Source organism: Pieris napi, chromosome 7, assembly GCF_905475465.1.
Source record: "Pieris napi chromosome 7, ilPieNapi1.2, whole genome shotgun sequence".
In the NCBI taxonomy this organism is placed as follows: Eukaryota; Metazoa; Arthropoda; class Insecta; order Lepidoptera; family Pieridae; genus Pieris; species Pieris napi.
Window position 1 is genome coordinate 1,845,236 of NC_062240.1, and position 26,059 is coordinate 1,871,294.

At 34.3% G+C, this 26,059-nt stretch overlaps 1 protein-coding gene across 2 annotated transcripts in view; it reads left to right on the forward strand.

Moving 5' to 3' along the window:
* Positions 1-26,059, forward strand: part of LOC125050806 (protein croquemort-like) — a 52,735-nt gene that overhangs the window by 18,589 nt on the left and 8,087 nt on the right. Inside the window, exons 1-5 of one of the 2 annotated variants that reach the window (XM_047650830.1) lie at positions 2,287-2,504; positions 7,777-7,956; positions 18,250-18,375; positions 19,546-19,755; positions 25,205-25,413. In XM_047650830.1, coding sequence (XP_047506786.1) covers positions 2,391-2,504; positions 7,777-7,956; positions 18,250-18,375; positions 19,546-19,755; positions 25,205-25,413 — 839 coding nt within the window. In that variant the 5' untranslated portion in view covers positions 2,287-2,390. Of the gene's footprint in view, positions 1-2,286; positions 2,505-7,776; positions 7,957-18,249; positions 18,376-19,545; positions 19,756-25,204; positions 25,414-26,059 lie in introns of those variants that run through there. The other variant, XM_047650831.1, reaches the window with a different exon arrangement.

A 26,059-nucleotide genomic window follows, 5' to 3' on the forward strand; every position in this document is an offset into this window, starting at 1 on the left:
ATGGTAAACAAGACGTCTTATCATCGATATTATATAAATATAAGTTCAATAGTTCCTTATTGATCGGATTAGGGAATGTTTTATAATGTAAAAACTGTATGATTGGTGTTTTAGGTATAGTTTCCGGATAAATAAAAATTATCGGTATGGAAGGACATGTAGGCTGGTTATGTACGTAACTGGTAAGTAAAACAATACATACCATATGTTGCTATATTGTATTTACTTTAAAATGTTAGTAATATTTTACATATTTCATTTTCTGGAACCAATTTAATTATATAATTCGTCACTGTAGAATGATAACCTCATTTGTCAAAAAAACATTTATGTTTTATTCTTAGACTCTTATGTCATTTAACTGGTATAATCATGAAGAAATTACTTATTTATGCTTTGAATAAATAAGTCCTTTTTACCTCCTAAAACTATGGAAGAAAACACAATAATATTTTAACAAACATTGACGAAATGAAACATTTTTTTCGTTTCCTGTAATGTTTGGTTCTCTGGACATACGAGGTTATCATTCTACAGCGACGAATTATATTCTGATTGGTGTCAAAAATTAGAGGAGGAAAATGCTCAAGATAGAGAGAGATGGAGCCAGTTGGAGGAGGCCTATACTCTATGACCTCAAAGAGTATAGACCTCCTTGAAACAAAATAATTATTTAGTTCCAATCGTTTGTTAAAGCCTAAACATAACAATCAAATATACAGTATTTACAATTTAACTTAACCTATATAGTAATAATAATAATAATTAAGAATGGCATGGTAGCAGTGTACCTTTATTGGTAGCAATGAATATGTAATAATTGTAATAAGTATCTCAATAGAGCGAGGAAAGCACCAGCCTTGGCATTCTGATAAACAGTAAACCTCCAGTAAGCTCCCTCCTTATCAGAATGCCAAATCGTAAAATGAATGCTTCACTACTGATTTGAGCGCGACCGCCGCTGCAAAAACCTCTGTGAGAGTTCGAAAAGTGAGTTACAGAATAGCAAGGCAGCTCTGGTGTCACCGGTCACTTAGGCTGAACACTTTGTCCATAAAAATTATCAAAGAACTGATGGAAACAGAGGACGAGACCCAATGCATTGGGTTGTAGCAACATTGAATCATTATTATTAAAAAGTATTATCACGTTATAAAACTTAAGAAAATAACATTAAAAAAGAGTTGATATTTTGTATTTCGTAAATTTTTATCACCTTCATTACGTAATACGTTGAATTAATAAACAAGATAATATGCATCCTTCTAGTATAATTTGTTGACATACGAGTTTCATTCTAATCAATTTCCTAGCTCAAAACTCGAACCCATTTGTAGTTGTTCAAACAATTCGTATGATTCAAAACTTAGCGATAAAAAAGAGTGGCGGTAACTTTCTTGCCAGTTCTTCTTACCCGCTCTACTTGACTTGCGAACTGGTAGTACTCATAAATGTAAATTAAAAATTAATTTAACTTCTTTTTTGACGTTCATAAGTGTACTTGTTTACCTATATGAATAAAGTTATTTTGAGTTTGAGTTTGTGAATACTCTATAATTATGGAATTTATATATGAACAGTAAGTAATCTGCTGTAAGAAGAATACTTCTTGTCTAACAGATGGCTTGGTTCTAAGATATAGTACTGGGTGGCGCAAAAGTACTGGCACTAAAGAAAATTTGTTTATTTTTTTTATATGACATTTCCTGTCATTCTGTTGTTGAAAATTGTGAAGTGAACAAATGTAAAATACACTGAAAATAAACATGGACCGTTTTACTCCCCAAGAACGTGGAATAATCGTGTCAATGTTCTTACGAAATAATTCATCACTAATAAAAACACAACGTGAATTTCGTCGACGATTTCCCCACCGTCCGGGATCGATTGGTCGCATAATCCAACGCTTTGCTAAATGTTATATAAAAAAAAAATTCTTTAGTGCCAGTACTTTTGCGCCACCCACTAGTTGCCTCAAGGTGTTAACCTGTCTCTTAACTGAGTAAGACAACTAACATTGCTTTCTTCATTACTCTAAGCTAATCTTGTATTCTCCTGTCTCTCAAAGGCAAGAAAACACACATTTCAAAATTCTAAACCTTATTACCCAGTGAATAATATAGATTATGTGCATTTGTGAATGTCAATAATAAATTAAAAAACATATCTGCTTCACAACACGTTTTAGACGTTCAGTTTGTATCCAGCCTAACACTTAAAAAATGAACTTATCAGCTTATGCGAAATCGCTTTTTATCAGCGCAGGCATGCAATCGAAACTATGATATGAATAGTTGGCACGAGTTACTTGCGCGGGATACTTCTATCACGAAATTCTGATGAATTACTTTTTTATCGATCTTTGATCTGTGATTTATATTGTGTGTAATATGGTTGTGTATAGAAAACATATTTTGGTGATGTGTGTTGGTGCTGCGTTAGTTGTGTTTGGTGTTATTTCAAAATGCAGTTGGTCTGATATATTTTTCTCACAAATTAAAAAGGTAAACATCGTTACTGTTGTATTGTGTTTTTGTGAAAATTATCGTCAGTTTATTAATAATAACTTTACTCAGATTATATCCATGTGTAGTTTGCGTAAGAGTTGGTAGAAATTAGGTCTTTTTTGATGTTACTGTTGGTTAGACAAAAACAAAAAAGACTGAAAATCTCCTTTAAAAATTATCATAAATGCTATTGTGTATTCTGATTTTATAAATCAATTGCTAGCTTAGACTGCTAGGTGAGTCCTAGTATGTTTAAATTAACAAAAAAATACTAAGAATGACGACGTTATACATGAAAATCATAATTATTGCTACAAAGTGCAACGAAAATACAAAATTCTATAAAATCCGGCAGCGTCCTCTCGTATTTTATATACGCTATTCGAGAAAATTGTCACCTTTGGGTGTAAAATAGTCAGGCGTTCCAAAATCTTAATCTTTGCATAATTTATACATAAATAAATGAATAAATCGTTTATTTGCAAAGAAAGTGGTTCATTTAGATCGATTAATTATAAAAATCCGCACTACAGCCATTAAAAATAAGCATGCAAATGTCATATATCAATTTTCATAACAAAAACATTAACATAATAACTTAAGTTATTATTATTAATAGGTTAAAGTTATTTATAATCGTTGTCAAACTTATGGTCAAATACGACTACTCGCCCAAGCTATACGGGCACCTTGCCTTTAAAAATTTAATCACCTTTCCCCTAAAAGCATTACATACCAGTTGGTTAAATTAATTATTTTTTAAATATTATATTTGATAAATAAAACTCCTCTAAAGGATATAATCGCGAAATTATTATGTTTTTGACAAGACATCAAGTTCATAGACAATCAAATACAATAAATACGCTTTAATTAATTATTATTATTATAAATTTAAGATGAGTACTTAAATTACATATTATAAAAAACAAGTATTCTAAATATGTAGCTAAATATAAAATAGATAATATACACTTAGGTTCGAACTTTTACGAAACTTACAAAGGAAAAAATCAATCAAAATCATTACATTTAACTAAGTAATATATAATTCGGATGTGTTGTGTGATGGTGTGAAAGAGATGATATGTACGGGATAGTGTGTATGTGGGGTGTGCTCATGATGCAGGTTATTTAGCTCTATGGATATTGGATATTCTTAATACACCTTTTAAGCATATTCCGTGATAGCTTAAACAAGTCGAGGCCTAAATAGTGGTTGTAAGTCCTGCGCGATAAATCAGTGAGTTTTTTGCATAGTAAATGTTGATGTGAGAAACGTGCAGCAAAACACAGTTTACGAGTCTGGCAGGAACTTGATGTTTTTTCGGCTTCATACGAATTAAAGTAATTATAGGTCTCAAAGGAGATGATTTTATAAAGTTGTTTTGAATCTTTTCAATTTTCTCATGTAACTAGTCGGCTAAACCAAACAACTATTTTCAAGAACACTTCTAACATATGTATAGTATAGCGCTTTGACATCATGAAAATGTTAACAAAACCAAAATTATCTATGTCAACTATTGTTTCAATACATTATAAACCATTTTATAGTCTAGCCTTACTAACCTAAGTCTTCTTTAACGTATATGTTATTAATATAACTAATGTTTTTTTAGGCAATGTTATTTTGTCTATAATAACGACAAAGATTACTCAAGCCAAAATTTTGAGACCTTCTTTGTTTCTTTTTAATTATGTTTATTTATTTAATGTCATTAATATTAGAGCAGCGTTGGCCAAGCTTCAGCGTGCGACTCGAGTCCCTGAGGTCGTCGGTTCGATCCCGGCTGTGCACCAATGGACTTTCTTTCTATATGCGCATTTAACATTCGTTTGAACATTGAAGGAAAACATCGTGAGGAAACGGGCTTTCCTTAGACCCAAATAAAATTCGACGGTGTGTGTCAGGCACAGAAGGCTGCTCATCTACTTGCCTATTAGATTGAGAAATGATCATGAAACAGATACAAAAACCTGAGGCCCAGACCCTAAAAAGGTTGTAGGTAGTGCCACTGATTTTTTTTTTAAATTAGAGCAGACAAGAGTTGCGCTAAATCCTTTTAACGGTTGAATAAATTCCTTAATGGTGACAAAAACAACATTTTCAAGTATTTACGTATTTATTCGAAAATAAAAACATGAATTGTACTCGTATATATTTGCAATATTTATTTACTTGTGTAAATATTGCACAACGAAATGCAATCAGGGGTTTTCGAGTTTATTATGTTTAAAGAAGCGTAAGAAATAACAAGGTACGACAGGTTAACAACAACTTACGAGTGGGTGCCAGAATTGACTGCGAACAAATAAAATAATATATCTGACATTTATTTAGGCTAGACTTATAGACCTTTACATCGCAATCGAATTTACACTTTCACTTGTTTTGTTGTCAATAAATTATTCTGTTAAAATAATAATAAAATCATTAAATAACATAATATTTTTGGTCCAACCGATCTAATCATTATACTGGAAATGATAACAGATATTAGGTGCTAGATACGAAGTAAATTTAGTACAGCTTACTTTCACATTTACTATGTTTTAGCTAAGAATCCTAGAATATATATATATATTTTATTGTGACTTAAAATTCCCTCATAAGTCATTATCATAGACTTTGGTTGGTTTAACATGTTCCATACAAATCTTTTAAAATACTATAACAACAACTTAGCTAATAAGAATTAACTTTAGATTTTAAAAAATACTATAAATATTAATAAAAATTTATTTGATGCTGCCTATAGATAGCAAATATAGATTTCTAAATAGAAAAACGATAATTTCTCAATTCAAATCTATCATTTCATATCAAATCAAATCAAAATACGTTTATTTAATTTAGATGCTTCTTAGAGCATGCTTATGAATGTCAACAACGTTTACAAAATTCACGAAAGAGCAGCCCTGCGATTCTGTAACTCACTTTTCGAACTCACACAGCGGTTTTCGCATCGGCGGTCGCTCTCAAATCAGTCGTGAAGCAGTCATTTTATGATTTGGCATTCTGAAATGGTGGGAGCTTGTAGTTTATTGTTTATAAATCATAAAATGACTGCTTCACGACTGATTTGAGAGCGACCGCCGATGCGAAAACCGCTGTGTGAGTTCGAAAAGTGAGTTACAGAATCGCAAGGCTGTGATTTACCACATTCACCATTACACACATATTCATAACACTTCAAAGATAACAAATCAAATTATAAGAATATAATTAGAACTATTGCCAAGCGTTTTTATCTTCCAGGTAGTCATTGACTGTGTAGTAACCTTTACACATTAAGGTTTTTTGATATGTGTTTTGAATCTGTTTAAAAGCAGTTCCAATATTTCACTAGGAATCATGTTATAGCAGCGTATACTTAGGCCCATAAATGAAGTATTTATTTTCTGCAACCTGTAAGACGGCTGGAAAAGTTTTCCCTTATTTCTTGTATTCCTATTGTGAATGTCGCTGTTCTTTAAAAGAGAACTAATATTACTACGCACAAAAATGATACAGTTGTAAATATATTGGGAAGGTATCGTCAAAATATCGATTTTCTTGAACAAATTTCTAAGTGAAGTGCCTGGTTTCAAGCAATAAATTGACCTAATAGCACGTTTTTGCAAGATAAAAATAGATTGTATATCTGCTGCTTTGCCCCATAAAAGAATTCCATAAGACATAACGCTGTGAAAGTAACTAAAATATACTATTCTGGCAGTTTCCTCGTCTGTGAGTTACCTAATTTTCCTAATAGCGTATGCCGCAGAACTAAGCTTGTCAGAAAGTTTAGTGATATGCTGACTCCATTGAAGTTTTTGGTCTATTGTAATGCCCAGAAATACCGTAGAATCAACTAAATTTAGTTTCTCATTGTTCAATTTAAGCTCTATAGTTGTAGTTTTAACATTAGGTAAAGTAAATCTTATGCATTTTGTTTTTATGGCATTTAATTGTAAATTATTTGCAGAAAACCAGCACACTATTTCAGAAAGTGCATTGTTCACATCAATACATCTATACATTTATGATATATCATCATATATCATAAATGAGTTTTACATCCTATCGAACTATTCGTATCATTAACAAATAACAAGTAAATATTATAAAAAATACGTTTTCCTACAGTAATTCAAATTATTTAATTACAAAAGTTGATTTGTGTCAACAATATCGTAATTCCTCTGAGTGAATAGAAAATTATATCTAACCAAATCATAACAAATGCTATCAATGCACTTGAACTTCATTGCGGTCACCCATACATTGATTAATAATTATTTATCAATATATTATTCGTTATCATTTGATTGGATCGTTCGATACTCATAATTAATACACATTACTCACGATTTTTGTAAATCGAAAGGTATCCGAAGATATTTGTTTTTTCTTGATATTTAATCACAATAGGTAAGATTCAAAAACGTGTTAAGTCTGACGTCAAAAATTTATTACATTTTGACCTACGGGAGTCAGTATAAGTAGTATTATTATTATTTTCTTAAGTAGCCGAGTTCACATTTGAAGGATCGTCATGCTCACTTAAATGTCATTGCTTGTTGTTGTATTTCTCCCTAAAATATGGCGAGGGGTCCGATGGCTGGCCATGCGTCATACTCGTGAACGGGTGCTGCTTGTGGTGACAGGTCGTGCTTGAATTCGTGTATGCGGTGATGTTAGTTGTTTCGACTATGTGTTTGCGTGTTGTTCCCACGAGAATATAAGTGCGTGCTCCTATTTCACCATGCTGAATGCTGATAGAGGACAAGTCTTTGTTTTTAATTTATGTTATTATTATTAATTACTTAAGATGTCATGTGGGAAATGGTGTAATGGCTGCAGCTCCTTACAAACGTAGTATAAAAGAACATGGCGATTAAAAATAGTGGCGGAGAGTTTATTGCCAGTTCCTCTCTTCCGTTCTACGCCCTTGATTTGAGAACTGGCGCTAAGTGTAAAGTTAGAAGCATTTCGTACACATTTCTTTTTTATAACGTTGTGTAGGACAAGATTGTGTTTTTTTTAATAAAAAAAATTTACTCACTATTGAAATTTGATGAATGTACTAATTGCGACCATATAAGTAACAACGAAACGCAACATAAAAGTTTACGGCAACGCACTTGCCCGATTGCCTCCTATAACAATAAAAAAAAAAAGTTTGAACACAGTACACATTAATTAGCACAGCCGGAATTCGAACTCACGTACACATAACTGAGACCCGCTATTGAATACTAATATGCATTATTTTAATTACAGATGATGGTTCTCGCGGAAGGTTCCACATCCTTCTACATCTGGAGGGACATTCCGATCCCTATGTACCTGGAGTGTTTTCTGTTCAACATCACCAATACAGAAGACATTCTCGCTGGAAAGAACGTCAGCTTGCAGGTGCAACAATTGGGGCCCTATGTTTTTAAGGAGATACGAAAGAAGGTAAAGGAGCATACGTAGAATATAGAATAGAATATTGGACACGTGAATACTAAAGATTCTTTGCGGTATACTCTATAGAGCAGTGATGGTCTAGTGGCTACAGCGTGCGACACTCATCTCCGAGGTCGTAGGTTCGTACCCCGCACTAATTGACTTTCTAAGTGCGCATGTAACACACGTTCGTACGGTGAAGGAAATCGTGAGGAAACCGGCTTGCTTTAGACCCAAAACGTCGACGGCGTGTGTCAGACAGGAGGTTAATGACCTACATACCTATTAGAAATAAAACATTGATCAAAGAACAGATATGCAAATCTGAGGTGCAGTTTTTGCTTTGCGGCATACCGCTTCAAAGTTTTACATAAAAAGTTGAAATACACTTTATAGAAAAAATAAATAAGCTATCTGTACGTTATCATACTTCAAAGTCAAATAAACATATTAGGTATAAAAGTAAACATTACATATACAATAAGATTTACAGATAAGACAACCCAAAAATATATTGTTTAATATGTGACCGTGGGTTGTGTAAGTCACAGAGGCCTGAATACGCCAGAGGTTCTTCTCTCATATGACAAAGAGGGAAAAAGAGTTCTAAAGCGGACTTCTGTATCTCCTACTGGCATGGCCAGTCTTGATTACGAGATATTGAAAACAATATTAGTACGTAGATAATAATGCAACAATTTATCAGTTGCATGCAGGTAATATCGATGTATGCACTGAGATTGGATTATATTGATAAGCAATTTATCGGTTAATTAATTATTTCCAGTGAAATCTTTTAACGATAACCTCTAATTATTAATGAAACGAATTCAACACGGCTTATTTGTATTTGTTCACAAAGAAAATATGTTCGCAGAGACAAAAGAACATCAAATCCTTATACTATTAACGATTGCCTACCCAGACCTGGCACCCTAAGGCCCTTTCTCCACTGCTCCGGTCCGACGTCGGATACCGAAATGAGTCATGAGAAAAATATCGGAAGGCCGGATTGCGCTTCTTCACTATATCCGATCCGACAATAATCGATACTTGTGTATGTATCATGCAACACTTATATTAACTAAAACCCATTTACTTTATTTTATTAATAAAACGTTCTAAATTCTGAATATTTTATTGCCCTGGCTAGTTTATTACTTTTTTATATTGTCTATCTTGAAATATTAAAATCTACTTAATAAATAGTTCACTAATACTACGGTAAAAAAATATATAAATAAATAGCCACATAATTTGGTTTCGTCCAGGTTAGGCAGATTTTTTCAAATTCAAGAAATTATAAATAAACCTGTGAGGCCGTTTCTCCACTGCTCCGGTCCGGCAAACGTTAATTACCGATCCGATTTAGAAACTCAAAACAGTACTTACGTACTTCTCCACTACTCCGGCATCCGGTTTTTAACGATCCGATAACTTGCTAGATTGGAAAGCGGTGTTTTATCGGTCCAAGTATCCAAGAGGTTATAAATTATTATTCACAGGTTTATTTATAATTTCTTTAATCTGAAAGAATCTGGATAACCTGGACCAAACCAAATTATGTTGCTATTTATTTATATTTTTATACCATAGTATTAGTGAACTATTTATTAAGTAGATTATAATATTTTAAGATAGACAATATAAAAAAAGTTATAAACTTGCCAGGGCAATAAAATATTCAGAATTTAGAACGTTTTATTAATAAAATAAAGTATATGGGTTTTAGTTAATATAAGTGTTGCATGATAAATATACAAGTATCGATTATTGTCGGATCGGATATAGTGGAGAAGCGCAATCCGGCCTTCCGATATTTTTCTCATGACTCATTCCGGTATACGACGCCGGACTGGAGCAGTGGAGAAAGGGCCTTAATATAAAAACTAAGACCTTATATGAAATTGCAAAGAAACTAGAACTTACTTTAGAATGCCGCTATAAGTGTTTTTATACATTTATTTATTACATATTTTATACGTTTATTTTTGAAGTAAGTTGTCAATACATAGGTTTAATGCCATTTGTAGGTTGTAGAAGTGTTTCTTGCAATAGAATAAATAGTAAAATACGTCTCTCAATGAAAGTTAAGCGTAAGGGACTCGAGAGACGGCGGGCCCCCACTCGCCTATTCCTAGGTTTAGGAATACAAAAACATTAGGATATTTTTTTTAAAAATATGAGTCTAAAATAGGGTTCGCACCACAAGAGTTGAGGTGTTTAAGAATTTTATAATAAACTAGCCGTTTCGCGCCCGCTTTGCTGGACGAATTAAAATAAATTTTATGTTTCATTATTTTATTTTTTTTTTCATATTTTTATTATTCTTCTTTTTAACTTCCCGCTAAGAAACTTGAAATATTTCGAAAATCGAGTTTTTAACAGATGTTGACGTTTAGAGGTTCTAGGAAGCCTCCCCGAATGTTTAAAGTCCGTATGGATAAATTTTCATAAAAGTAAAACAGCAATAAAAAAATGAAGGAACGTTGGAATTTAATAAATAAATTAATAAAAATTTCGCATCGAATGGTGGTAGTTTCATGTCGATACGATCAGTGGTTTAAGCGTGAAAGAGCCTCAAACGAACACCATTTTCTTTTTATATATATAGATAACAAGGTTTCTTACGAAAAAATAGTCGTCAATTACACATTTTTGTTATATTTCAATAAAGATTTAGTCGTTTGAGATAGAAATTACGAAATATTCCCTGGTATTAAATCTACACATCGTTTTTCTATGCAATATGTTTTAAACGAAATATTTCTAACTAGAAACTAAGCCTTGCTATAAATAAATAAAACGTTTATATAATATAATATATGCTATTATACGCCGTTTCAACTAAAGCAACTAATCTGTCTCTTTTCATCACAATGTATAGGCGATTCATCAGAACAAGACAAAGGAGACTTTTGTCTTGTTCTGATGAATTTTGGGTGAAAGATTGGGTGTCTATGGGCTGCGTAGACTGCCCTTTTTGGTCGTCCCGCAAGCTCGTTTGCCCCCCTATTATATATATAAAAAAAAAGAGACTACAATTTCTTAAAAAGAATTTCAGTCTTCAACAGATTAGTTATTATTTATTAATTCTCAATTCTCGAATAAATCAATAAACGTTTTATTATTTATCTTTCATCAGCGATATCTCGAACAATTTATTTATACAACACAAGAAATTGATTGTTATAACAACAAACAAATATTTACGGACATGTTGTATGTAACTATTCTTTATCACTAATTAAACATTGATGATTGTTGTTGATCGTATACCCACAATTGCAAATCTTTGGTCTATTCACCCGATAATGCTGGGATCCTGTCTACGAAGAAATGGATTTGTCCCTATGGCAGTGTACCTTTAACGCTTTATATCTATATGTATGTCTGTCTCTTATTCGTTGAGCGAGGAAAGCCCCAGTTCTGGGGTCACCTTTCAGGCGCGAACTTTAATCTATAATCAGCGCCTATGAACGCCACTGCCTTATAAATAATTTTTTTTTTTTTTATAAAGACAATTCACACCAATTGACCTAGTCCCATGCTAAGCTGGTGAAGCTTGTGTTATGGGTACTAGGCAACGGATATACATACATATTATAGATAGATAGACATATAAATACATATTTAAACACCCAAGACCTAAGCACAACAACAAAAGCTCATCACATCGATGTTCGTCTCAGCCGGGGATCGAACCCGGGACCCATGGATTCGCAGTCAGGGGTACTAACCACTAGACCAATGAGATTTCAATTTAAAAAAATACTAATTTTTAAATTATTTGTATTATTACTATGTAGGTTAAAACAATTGCTAAAACTGTATATTTAATTATTATAATTACTAATAAACAATGAGGTCTTTAAGTAATATAATGTCTTGTAAATTATACCAAATCTGAAAAAAAAACAATTATGGCTAGGATACTTTAAATGAATTGAGGTTGTATAAGTTCTTGTTTTTAATAAGAAGATCTTGTATTTAGCAAGCAATAACGATATATGATAAAAAACCAATTATTTATATCAATGCAAAAGCATTGTTTGATGTATTAAATAATCGTAGTTGATAAGACTGAGCGATTGATTGTTAAAATGATAGCGACTTATTTCTGGAAATGACATCCGAAAATCATATTATATACCTAATACCTATACAGAATTGAGACCAAATTAAAAATATGCTTTTTTGTCAGTTATATTTACAAAAATCTGGTAATTATGGTCCTCCTTGCAACAATAATAAATAATGTTTTAAGATCACAAAGAGTACAAATATACAGTATTTCCAATATTACAACCTACGAAGTATTAATAATAATAATCAAAAATAGATAAAGAGAAAACTAAAACACATTTGTTAAAGTAATACTCGTAGCTTTTCCTCGCTATTGCGATACTTATTTGTTGAGCTAGGAAAGCACCAGCTCTATGATCATCCTACTAGGCGCCACCTTAGTTATTTAACTAGTACCTATTCATTTATACCCTACGGCCCAAAAGGTTCTACTCCTAAAGGAAACTTATAAAATTTCGAAAAACTCTTATACATATTTTGGCTATTTATTATTTTCCGTCTGCTTTGCACCCGCGCCATCTTTTGTGCTTGCCTGAGGGAAGTGCGACGGGGCTAACGTCTACACAAGTATAATCCAATACAAAAGCCCGTCCGATTCTTCAAGGGATCAAAGACATCCCATTCGGCCGCTTGCCATCGTCTTTAGCGATTCCTACATACCTATACTATATTTAGGTAATCGATTTTTTTCGGATCTTCTTGGTATTGTCTATTGGTCTATGGTATGGTATGGTATATTCGTCTATGGACTGCTGTATCAGCTACGACATTTCCTATAAATTGTAGACTAATAGTATCACTATTTAACTTAAAAACTTGAATTTTTACTTATACAGGTGGCATTAGAGCCACTCATGGACATGTATCAAATTCCCTATTAAATGCGCCAAAACTTGTAATACAGGGTCACTTTTCGGTAGAGTATTTTTTTTCCACAGTCAACTTAATATTATCTTTAATACACTTTATAAACAAGTATAAATAGCATGTCTAACGCAAGGATCAGTAGTAATCTAGCGGATATTATGAAAAAGATACAGGCAGTAGGTTTTTTCGAATTTTAAAAAGAATTAGTATAAAAAGTAAATTTTCTTTTAATAACGCAAAATAAATTATAACTCTGCAGGAGTTTAAGGACCTCCCGTAGAACAATTTTTTGCAGCTGATGGCCTCATCTATCCCTTAGTTGCGATTGATCCACGACTTTTAGCCACCCTGTATATGTTTATTAAACAAGATTTAACATAGCAATTAAACTTTACATTCGTTCCAATTGTGAAATACGTTAAATTTAAAACTAACTAAACAACAATGATACCTGTGTACTGTTATTGATTCTTAATCGAAAAAAAAACTGACATTTGAATAAAATACCGGTCCTTTTAGGAATTGCTCATTTGCAATCTACAAGCACTACCTATGCAAAATGATTTAGAATTATTTTATACAGGCTGAAGACATAACACTGTTGTTATATAATGTTTTATATAACAGGGGGCAAACGGGCAAAAGCCTCACCTGATGTGATTTATTTCCTATTTTTACAGTAATTTAATACGAAAAAAAACTTAGTAATATAAAAACCTAATTATAACTAACTATAAATAATGCAATTCTTGTGAATTTAGCCAGTGTGCAACTAATTATATCCGTCTCACATGCAATAATATTCAATGCGCAAGACACGCGTAAATGGCGCTTCTCTGAGTAAATTTGTGCAAGCAATTGCGACCGTTTACCACGCAGAGTGTGATTATTTGGCACCCGCAGCCTTAGTCTGTGTTATATATAATCTAAGGACCTTAAAAATATATAAGTGAAAAGCCCAGGGACACTCACAGTGCAAGCAGGTTCGCTTGTTGCCGGCCTTTTTAGACTTGGTACGCTCGTTTCTGAAGGACCCTAAGTCGAATTGGTTCGGATACTTCAGTGGGCAGCTAGTGCCATGAAAACGAGTTAGTTGTGGAACGACGGACATCGAGGTGATACGGGTGGAATTTCGTCCGCCTCTAATTATTATTTTCCATAAAAGTTTATTGTCTTCAGATTCCGTGGAGACACAGTGAGATTCTGAAATGCATCTTAGCCCGAACTATGACACTTGTATGTCGAAATTCGACATTTTTGACGTAAGGAAGTCAGACTAAACGTGTGTGTCGCTTCTGAATCTTACCCTAAGTCTGGACTCAGAATCTGAGGGCGCTAAGTGTGACTCTTATAAGTCAAAACCGTATTGATTATACATATGGAAGTCTCATTTCTAAGTATTAATTATAAATAAATAAAAATAAAAACGTTTTCATGCCAAAAAGGTTGTGTCGCTAGTCCCCAAACTAGGGAGTCCTTGTATTGTGGATAACTAGATAACAAGAAGTCCGTGGTAAATGACTTAAAGAGTTTTTGGAGAAAAAGTAGGTTTAGTATTACATCTAATCAAACACAAGTCTTATAAAGCTTTTAACCGACTTTAAATAAATGTAGGTTATTGATATTGTTGGATTTGGATATTAATTTGAGCACCTAGTTTCTGGCAATTTCAAAAGTGTTGTTCCCACAAATTCCCTGAAAACTAATGCTAAGTATTTCAGGAATAGCGCAACACTCAAGAAATTGATTCGGCAGTTTTTGATATATTAGTTTTTCCTTTTAGTCAAGTACCTACTTGAAGTCTTTTTTAATATTATAAACAGTGAGAAAGACCTACCTTAATAATCAATCTAACGTAAGCGAGGAACGGGTTTAAGAATATGCAATACCACAACACACCACCCCTTATAGCCGGATATAAATATATATTCGTCTAAATACAATATTGAAATAAATCAAGACTCCATATTCCTTGCATAAGTGATAACATAAAATACGCATTTGAAATTTAAATAGTTTATCTATAAAGAAACTTGTTTAGATGTCAACAATTTTTTTTATTATCTTTATATATATATAATTCTTCTGTGAGTGTGTATGTCACTGAACTTCTCTCAAACGACTGGACCGATTTTGATGAAATTTTTTGTGTGTGTTCAAAATCTGTGATCTAGGAATGGTTTAGATTCACAAATCAGCCCGGCAGATGGCGCTGCAGTCGGTACTGTCATACTTTGTTTAATATCCTAATCGCTTGAAATATCATGCAGGACAACGTCTGGGGTCCACTAGTAATATTATATATAATATAACATATTTAAAATTTTCTTAACCTACAAAGTAATAATAAAAATAATTAAAAATTAATAAAAAGAAAATCAAAACTGGCAGCATCTCCTCGCTGTATTGCCATACTTATTCATTCAGCCAGGAAAGTACCAGCCCTGCGATTCTGTAACTCACTTTTCGAACACACACAGCGGTTTTCGCATCGGCGGTCGCTCTCAAATCAGTCGTGAAGCTGTCATTTTATGATTTGGCATTCTGAAAAGGTGGGAGCTTGTAGTTTATTGTTTATCTATTTTTATTTACGAAACTAAATAACCAAGCAAAAAATCTAACAATAATATTGTACAACGTTTTGATTTTTTCATAATTATTTTATAATTCGAGTCGCCGAAATCCTATCTAACATCAACATCTCAAAGTGTCTTGATGACATCGAAGATTACATATTTTAAACCGAATTAAAATATCTTTTGTTCTAGGTGCCATCGACCTTTTCGGTGATTAAAATCTTTATGTAAAACAAACGTAAATGACACCTCTGGATTAATTTATTATTTCAAACTCTATGAATACTAGCTGTATCTTTATGTAATGTAAAAGCACTCAAACTATTTACTTTCTAATTTAATTACTGATTGATTAATCCAATTATTGTGTAATTGTAAAAGCAGTCGGGGCCGTTCAAGTATTACGTAAGCATTATAGGGGCAGGGTGGGTTTTGATTTTCATATTAGGTACCAATTCTTAAAAGGCCGACAACGCACTCGCGAACCCTCTGGCATTGAGAGTGTCCATGGGCGGCGGTATCACTTAACATTAGGTGAGCTACCCGTTTGCCCCCCGTTCTATAAAAAAGAGGTGATTACGTCAACAGTTATTATTTACATTTTACACATATTACTCTCACATACAAGTTTTGTTTATACATATTTTTATCTATTATTATTTTTATTTTAGTTAGAGTTACGTGTTATTTTGAGTTCTTTATGTTCATTCTTTATGCACTTCTTGTGTAGTTGTTTCTTTTTTATTGTTCCAAGGCCGCCCGTTGCCATATAACTTAGGTATGTGACCTGCTTTTTATTTTTGTTTTTGTATTGTCTATGATTAAAACCGAAATGCATTTTCGAGGATTCAAACAAAATATATACGTTTAGGTACTATTATTTTGAGAGCTTTGCTTACTTTTGCTGACAAGAGGGGGGGGGGGAGGATACATTGCAGTAAATCTGCTTACTGCTTATACTGGGACGCCCCCTGATATTATGTTCGTGTATTGTACTGTACGGTTCATGGGTCATCGGGGTGCTCTTAATAATAGAGGCTTTTAGTTTTACTCTATATTAACCTCTCGCGTACAAAAATAAAATATAAGCGAAATAATTAAATGTTATAGTGCCTCCGTCTGGCAACACTCTCGGAGCGTAACTCCGACGATTTAGGAAATCGCCAAGCTTAAAAAACTAAAAAAGCCTGAGCAAAATTAAATTTGGCTCGTACAGGTACTAACTAGAGTCTAGATTATCTTTTGATTAGTGATATATTTGTAGGTATTAATTCTTTGAAAAATGTTAATTTAATTAGAACATCGGACAAAAAAAGGAAAAATAAAGATATGCTTAGAATTGTTTTATTATCTAAAAGCACTACTTGACCCTGTGGCATATACTATGTAGATTCTCACAGCTACTATTAGCTTTTAATATATAAAAGGTGTCTTAAATGCTGTGAAAAATTTGCACAATAAATTTGTCTCTATTCGATATTTTTAGACAATCGTTTTAATTCAAATAAATAAATAATCAGTGAAGCTACAACCACTTTTAGGTCTGGGCCTCAGATTTTTGAATCTGTTTCATGATCATTTTTCATGCCTCCTGTGCCATGTCGATTTCCTCACGATGTTTTCCTTCACCGTTCGAGCGAATGTTAGATAGAAATAAATTCCATTGGTGCACAGCCGGGGATCGAGAACCTACGACCTCAGGGATGAGAGTTGCACGCTGAAGCCACTAGGCCAACACTGCTCTAATTCAAATAAATAAAATTATTAAATCCTAGACTTAAATTATTTTTTTATTTAGGTTTAAAGATTGCAATTTGACTCATTTAATTACTGTGTATGTATTTTTAATGTTTCAACATATCTTTGTTAATAGCACAATTAACATCATCCGTAATTCTTTAAAACATCACCTATAAAACTCCTCGTTTTATGCGATTAGTTATTCATAATATGCTAGGCATTTAAATATTAAAAGGATTTAAATAATTATGGAATCGATAACTAGTTTTTTCAAAATCGTTTTTGTAATAATCCTTGATATTTTTGTTTAACATAAACACCACTTAAATACCTCATAAACAAAAGTTTGTTTTTGTTTTTCTTATAAAGAAGTCGCATAATGTTTTAGAAAATAATTCAAAGATATAACCATTATTTTGGTTTAATTTATTAAGTTCTTAATAAAACAGACGCAAAAATATGTCTATCCAATAGTACTGCTATCCATATTTTTGCGTCATATAACATTTCATACCTTTGACCTCTACATTACTCACACAGGTACATATTACCACCAGGAATAAATTTGTTTATTAACAGACTTAACTATAAAAACAAACTAACCTTAAAATATAATAACTAAAATATATTTACGCAAGAAGATACTGGCAGCGTTCTCCCTTTGAATAGCAAGACTAATTCTTTGTCCGCGGCACTACCAGCTCTTCGGTCTCCTGTGATGTCGACTAACCTTTTTGATATTACCTTAAAAAGCCTTCTAGCGCTAGGACCCCACGGACCAAGGGTCTCAACACCGAATGGGACAAAATCATATTCGGAGCCTAGACCCCGGTATTGGGAGGCTTTAGCTTATTCAGCCGCATCACAAGCCGCACCATATATTATTATATATGTGCTCTTCAGAAACAGTTACCAACATTAACCAAATTTTTATAACCGCTAAATAGATTTTCTCATAATTTTAAACTATATCGCATACATGCAGTTTAAACGGAATGAATCGTTGGTTAAAAATAGTATATATGTTTTACAGGTGAATATAACGTGGAATGAAAATAATACGGTGACATTCAGAAACCAACGGTACTGGTATTACCATCCTGAAATGTCAAATGGAAGCCTCTCTGACTTGGTGACCAGCATCAATCCTATTATTGTGGTATGTATTTTAGTTGAACGGTGGGCAGTGTTCGCCTCAGAGTTAAAGAGTTACTCTGAGGTGTCGTGCTTCGAATCACAGTGGATCACTGAACTTTACTTTAAAATATCTGGTGAAAAACGTTGTGAGGAAACCGGCGATTAAAAAGAGTGGCGGAGAGTTTATTGCCAGTTCTTCTCTCCCGTTCTACGCCCTTGATTTGAGAACTGGCAGTAAATGTAAAATTAGAAACATTAATATGTATTTCTTTACTGACGAGTCATAAGTGTACATTATGTTACCTATATGATTAAATGATTTTTTACTTTACTTTACTATACTTTACTTAGATCTAAATGCCGTGAGTCAGGCAACAACTAAGAAGATGAATTATTACGTAATAGACTATAGAAGCCATAGAGTTGATAGTGATTTTAATTAATAGCGCTGATAACCCTGACACAGGTATTTTTACATAAAAGGGTTCCCAAATCTTACACATTATAATACATTGTTGTCAAATGAATAAACACATTTTTATTTCTTTTTTTTTTATTTGTTTCCATAACAGCGATTCTAATAATACAGATAGTGACATCACTAAATTTTGCTTTCCATAAGAAATGAGAGAAGTGCTCGTATAACGACGCCCTGATCTGATTATCATGGTACAATAATAATTTTCAAATTGAAGTAAACGGGGATTTTAATTGTTTTTAAAGTTCATCGCACCAACAATTTATATGAGTCAAAACTTAGCGATTAAAAATGGCGGAAAGTTTCTTGCCAGTTCTTCTCTCCCGTTCTACGCCCTTGACTTGCGAACGGGTAGTAAATATAAACTTACAATTAATTTAACTTTTTTTTTGACGCTCATAAGTGTACTTGTTTACCTATATGAAAAAAGATATTTTGAGTTTGAGTGTGAGTTTGCATCTGCGTTAAGTTAGTTGTAGTAGTAGTAAGAATTTATCACCGAAAATTTAAAAAGATATTCATCTTTGCCTCTCTATTAGGAGAGACATGAGAACAACGTCAGTCTTCTAAAGTGTGTCTTATCCTGTACCAAATGCTGCAACGCTACCATACCCGTCCTCTCCAAATAACCTTTAAAAATATTATAATAATTACTAGGCTAAACTATTGGTATTCGTTTATTCTATGTTACTTTAATAAGACATCTTGTTACAGACAATAGCCTACGCGCTACGCAACGAGAGTGTCATGTTACGTGTATTCGTCGACATGATTATGCGCATTTCACACAGGGATATATTTTTGAAAGCTAATGTCTCGTCGTGGCTGTTTGACGGAATCGAAGATCCATTGCTCAATTTAGCTAATAGAATACCCAATATACCGTACGATATACCATTCGATAAATTCGGCTGGTTGTATACTGTGAGTATATTGTTTTTATAATTTTATTGTTTTAGAATAGATTTCGTTCATTTTTGATCTCATAAAAGTCTGTCGTGACGGCGCGTATATAGTTCCTCTTTCTTATTTCAGTAAACAACATCAATAATCTTGTCTTAAATCTTAATTACATTCAATTTTTTTAACGGTATAGACTCAAAATTTCGATTTATATCTAATAAAATATATTTATTGAAACTTAATATACCATTAAGTTTTAAATTCGTATTAGTTTAAAGTTGCGATGTTTCCTAGCTATTTTTTAATTTCTATGTTTTAATATGGGGGGGGGTCGGTGTTGGTCTTAGTGGGGCATAATCTATGTCAGGGAATATGCTCCTATAAAAAGCTAAGCATACCGAAGCGCACGCCTAGGCAATGGAGCTAGGCTATCAGGCGCGCACCGAAAGTTCTTCATACACGTCCACGCCATCTCTGTACTATCGCAGTGGTACATAGATGGGCCCACACTAGTTCTACCTTGTGGGCCGTCTCCTCCGGGCAATGCTGTGATCTGCTACGAGCTCCATTCGCAAATACCTCGAGATCGCAGTAGCAAAGTATGAAGAACGAAGGCGAGTCTTCGGCGCCTTAACCGAACCAACTGACTAAGGGAAGACAACCCTGACAGAAAATCACAAAAAAAAAAATGGAAGCAAAACCTAAAAACAGTATACCCCAGGAGGGTACCGGTGTAGCCGGAGAATCCCTCTCTGAGCCTTGCTCAGGCTGTCCCACGTATTCTGGGGGGGACAAAGTTTTGCTAAACAAAGATACACTCGCAGAAGAAACCTGTAAGAGGGTGGGAACCCAGGCCCCCTTACCAGTTAATGCTACTGGTCCTAATGTGAAGGATAAAAAGCTAGTTCAGCAAGCCTTTCATCCTAGCCTATTTCTGGCTCGACCAAGAAGCTCATCTCTAAGTTCAGTAGCAGATGTTAACATCCAAAGCCCGACAGCTCTATTGAATAGAGTGCAGACAAATTCTAAAGACATTTACATAGACAAACAGAATCCTCCTAACTGGCAGAGAGCACCGACACTAAGGAACGCCAAAAGGAAAAAAGTTTCCTCACCATCTCCAGATAGGATACCAGTTTCCAATCAATTCAGCGCCCTTCCAGTAGATCAGGAAGCAAATAATCATATAGAACAAACTAAAAAGATATCTAAACCTCCGCCTATAATCCTATATGGTATTGAAGACCTAGCCAAACTTACCGAACTCCTGGAGTGTGCCGTAAACAAAACCGACTTCGTCTACAAAATAATAAACCAAAACCAGCTGCGCATAAATTGCGCCAACGTGGTGGTTTACAAAAACATAATAGACCTTATCCGTGAAAAAAGACTGATCGGACATACATTTAACAGGAAAGACAAAAAACCGTATAGAGTGGTTATCAAAAACCTACATTATTCAACTCCTATCCTTAAAATAAAAGAAGCACTGGAAGAGACGGGAAACGTAGTGATAGGAGAAATAATAAATGCAAAGTATGGACCTGAAAAGAAACCTACATCTACATTTTTTGCAACCCTAGAACAAAGTCCGAGCAACAAAGAGATAAAAGGTATAAAGTACATAAACCACCAATCGGTCGTTATAGAGGAACCACGTAAAAGGAACTCCATAGTCCAATGCCAAAGATGTCAGCAATATGGTCACTCTAAAAATTACTGTATGAGGCCCTATCGCTGCGTGAAATGTGCGCAAGCACATAGAACAGCAGACTGTCCAAAGCCTGATCGAAGTACTCCAGCAAAATGCGCCTTGTGCCTCGGTGCCCATCCAGCTAACTTTAAAGGCTGTGAAGTATATGTAGAAATCCTATCGAGAAAATCTAAAAGGCAGTATACCCGCGCATCAAGGATAAATAATAATAATCCGGAACGACAACGCAGCTCTAAACAGATGGCACCTGAGATGAACACACTACCACAGTTAGAAAATAATAAACCTATTGGTGACAAAAACTCCCAGTCACTATCACAACCACAACACTTATCTAGGAACAAAGAAATACCTAACCATGGAAATTATCGATCAAGCTACGCCGATGTGATAGGATCTAACCAGAATACTTATAATACACCAAAACCTACAATTGAAGAAATGTTAGTCAAACAAGCTGAAAAGTTTGATCATATCTTACAACAAATGAGCACTTTAATCAATTTAATTTCAACATTAGTCACGAAAATGTCCAAATGACTTCCCTAAAGATAGCTACCTGGAACCCAGATGGGCTATTGCCCAATCTAGAAGAAGTAGAAGTACTACTACACACACACAACATAGACATATTATTAGTGTCTGAATCTCACCTTACAGAAAATAACAGAGTCACATTACGTAATTTTAATATTTATGCTACAACCCATCCCGACGGAACTGCACATGCAGGAGCAGCTATAATTATAAGATCAAACATCAAACATTATGAACAACCACAGTTTCAGAAACCCTACATACAAGCTACAACGGTTGCAGTTATAGATAGAAACGGTACGTTTAATGTATCCGCCATCTATTGCCCCCCCAAGCACACTATAAAAGAAGAACATTTTGAAGAGCTTTTTATATCACTGGGGCAGCGATTCATAGCAGGAGGTGATTGGAATGCCAAGCATGTTCATTGGGCCTCTAGGCTAACGACAACAAGAGGCAGAGAGCTTAAGAAAAGTATAGATAACAACAATCTGACAGTGATTTCAACGACGGACCCGACCAACTGGCCGACTGACTCAAACAGGCTTCCGGACGTCATAGACTTTTTCGTCATGAAAGGCCTGTCTAGACTTTCTTACCAAATACAAACTTGTTTAGACTCGAGTACAAACCATGTTCCAGTTATATTGACTATTGGAATAACTGCCTTGAGCAAAGAACACAGCCTTAAATTGTACAATAAACGAACTGATTGGAACTCATATCGAGAACTGGTCCATGACAGACTAGACCTAAAAATTGCCTTAAAAAGTGAAGCAGACATTGATCACGCAACTCGCTTACTAACCGAAGTGATCCAAGAAAGCTGCTGGATGTCCACGCCCGAAATCACTGCTCGTCTGCCACAGAGTAAGACCTACTCGGACACCATACGACAAAAAATATTAGAAAAACGAAGGCTACGTCGAATATGGCACACTAGTAGACTGACATATGACAAAACGGCGCTTAATAAAGCGATACGTGATTTAAAATCCCTAATATCCGAAGCTAACGAAGCAGCCTTGAGTAAACACCTGGAAGGATTGACATCAACAAAAGCAACCGATTACTCGCTCTGGAGAGCCTGCAAAAACCTAGCTCGACCACTACACCAAAAGCCACCACTACGAACGCAGAACGGGCAGTGGATTAGAACGGAACGAGAAAAAGCTGAAGTTTTTGCCAATCATCTTAGTCATGTATTCAAACCGAATGACCCCAGGCCTAATGTAGATGAATCGGATATCGAACTAATCATTGACCAAGACCTGCAACTTGATCTACCATTAAAACTAGTGAGACCACGGGAAATTAATCGCAATATCAAATCTATGGATAATAATAAAGCGCCGGGCTATGACTTAATAGACAAAAAGGTCCTCGAAGAATCACCACGCAAAGTGATAGTGTACCTTACAATGCTGTTTAATGCAATCCTAAGAGCTGGGTACTACCCAGACTTATGGAAGGTATCACAAGTGACTATGATCCACAAACCTGGAAAACCGATTCACGAAATCACTTCATATAGACCCATTAGTCTGCTGCCTATAATGTCCAAATTATTTGAAAAATCGCTGCTACATAGAATGCTGGACATAATAAAAGAAAAGCATATCATACCAGATCATCAGTTTGGCTTTAGGCAAGAACATGCCACAACAGAACAAGTCCACAGAGTATGTAGAAAAATAAGAAACTCCCTCGAGAGGAGAGAATACTGCTCATCTGCATTTCTAGACGTACGACAAGCCTTTGACAAAGTGTGGCATAAGGGTCTTTTGTTTAAAATAAAATCCTTATTGCCACACACATTCTATAGGATTCTACAATCATACCTGTCTAACAGACTATTCCAAGTTAAAGAAGGTGCCAGCACATCCGGTTTTTACGAAATTTGCGCAGGTGTGCCACAGGGCTCAGTCCTCGGACCCGTCCTGTACACACTGTATACATACGACCTACCACAGAGCCCAGAGATTACTATCGCCACCTTCGCTGATGACACGGCTCTACTTACCTCCAACAGAAGTCCCATTCTAGCCTCTAAAATTCTACAAAATGGCTTAAATAAGGTAGAAGACTGGTTGGCCAAATGGAGAATTGCAGTTAGTGTGTCCAAATCGGTGCACGTCACTTTCACGCTCCGAAAGGAAGACTGCCCCCCTGTCACTCTAAATGGCACCCAATTACCACATCAAAACACAGTCAAATATTTAGGAATGCATTTAGACCGCAGACTCACCTGGAAAAAACATATTCAAACAAAGCGAGACGAAATTAACCACAAATACAAGGGTCTCTACTGGCTAATGGGACGAAATTCAAAACTATCCACTGACAATAAGTTGCTCTTGTACAAAACCATTCTCAAACCCATATGGACATATGGAATACAGCTTTGGGGATCTGCTAGTGCCTCAAATATAATAATAATACAAAGAGCTCAAAATTACATACTCAAGCAAATATCAAACACCCCATGGTTTCTCAAAACTACAGAAGTCCATGAATTTCTTAATATGCCCATGGTAAAAGAGGAAATAATCACACATGGGTATAACTACAAACTAAGACTTCAAAAGCACCCCAATCAGCTAGCAGGACAGCTAACTATACCAGAAACTACTCGACGACTAAAAAAGCGGCGAGACATTTTTGATCAGGACAACCCAACAGACTGAGTTTAAATAAGAATAGGCAGGCTCCGCTGGGAGTAGCGCCTAACACGTCAAAAAGCTCTCAACGTATCTACTTATAGTCGCAAAGACTGATTGTATGATTATTAAAAAAAAAAAAAAAAAAAAAAATAAATAAATATGTTTTAATATAATAAATACAGTATGTGTATAAATTTTGTTAATTCATATTTTCTTGTATTTTGTAAGCATGCAAGTTGTTTTAGAACTTATAAATAAATAAATTTAGTGTAAAAGTAGTACACGCATAGATAACGTTAAAAAAAAACATTTTTTAACCCTCACTTTTTGAAAATCCTTGTCTAATGATTCAAGATATTCTCACACAATTCTAAAAATCTTCAGTTAAAACGTTTGGAATCACAAAAGCGTTTAGTTAATTGTATTCCGATTAGTTTTAAGGAAATAGTTATACAATTGAAAAGTTATTAGTTGGTTATAAAATTAAGTATAACATACAATTTAAAAAGATGCTTATTACGCATAGAAACCAATCCGATATAGATGAATTTTACAGCGAAACGGTTCAATAGATTATGACGGTGAGTTCGTGGCGAATACTGGTGAAAAGGACTTTTTCCAACTTGGCATGGTCGAGAGATGGCAGCACACGAATAGAACAATCTACCGGGATAAGTGTGGGGAGTTGAAGGGATCCTCGGGAGAGCTATGGGCACCTCAAAGAGGCCTGGATGAACTAAGTATATTTGCACCAGATCTGTGCACGTGAGTGATTTTAAACTCAAACTTAAAATAACTTTATTCAAATAGATAAACCAATGAACGTCAACACAAAAGATGCTAAATTGATTCTAAATTTACATTTACTACCAGTACGAAAGCGCGTAGAGCGGGCAAGAAACTCTCCGCCACTCTTTTTAATCGCCAAGTTTTGAGTCATACAAATTGTTTGAACTAGAGCAAATCAAACCCAAGGATTAGGATCATTTAAATATTCGTCCAATTTATAAAAAGCTTTACTGAATAATATTTTTAGGCGTACTATAGACATATAAGAATTGAATTTATTTACTTAAGTTAAATTTAAAAAAATCTTTTTAGTATCTTAACGAGTGAATAATGCAAGCGTGTGTAACTTACACACGCTTGCTCTTTTTTACACTTAAGCCCTTTCGTAGACGTAGCATTTATTACCGTAGCACCATTCGTAGCCAGTAGTGTATATCATTATAAAATAAAATAAAAAATGTTTTTATTTATTACAAACAATTTATTATAATGTGTAAGATATAGGATCCCCTTTAAGTAAAAATACCTGTCAGGGTTCCCAGCTCTTCCTCAACAAACTTAATAGTAAATTCCATAACAACAATACGCGTGAGAGCACAAGTGAGTGTGTGCGTGCATGTGA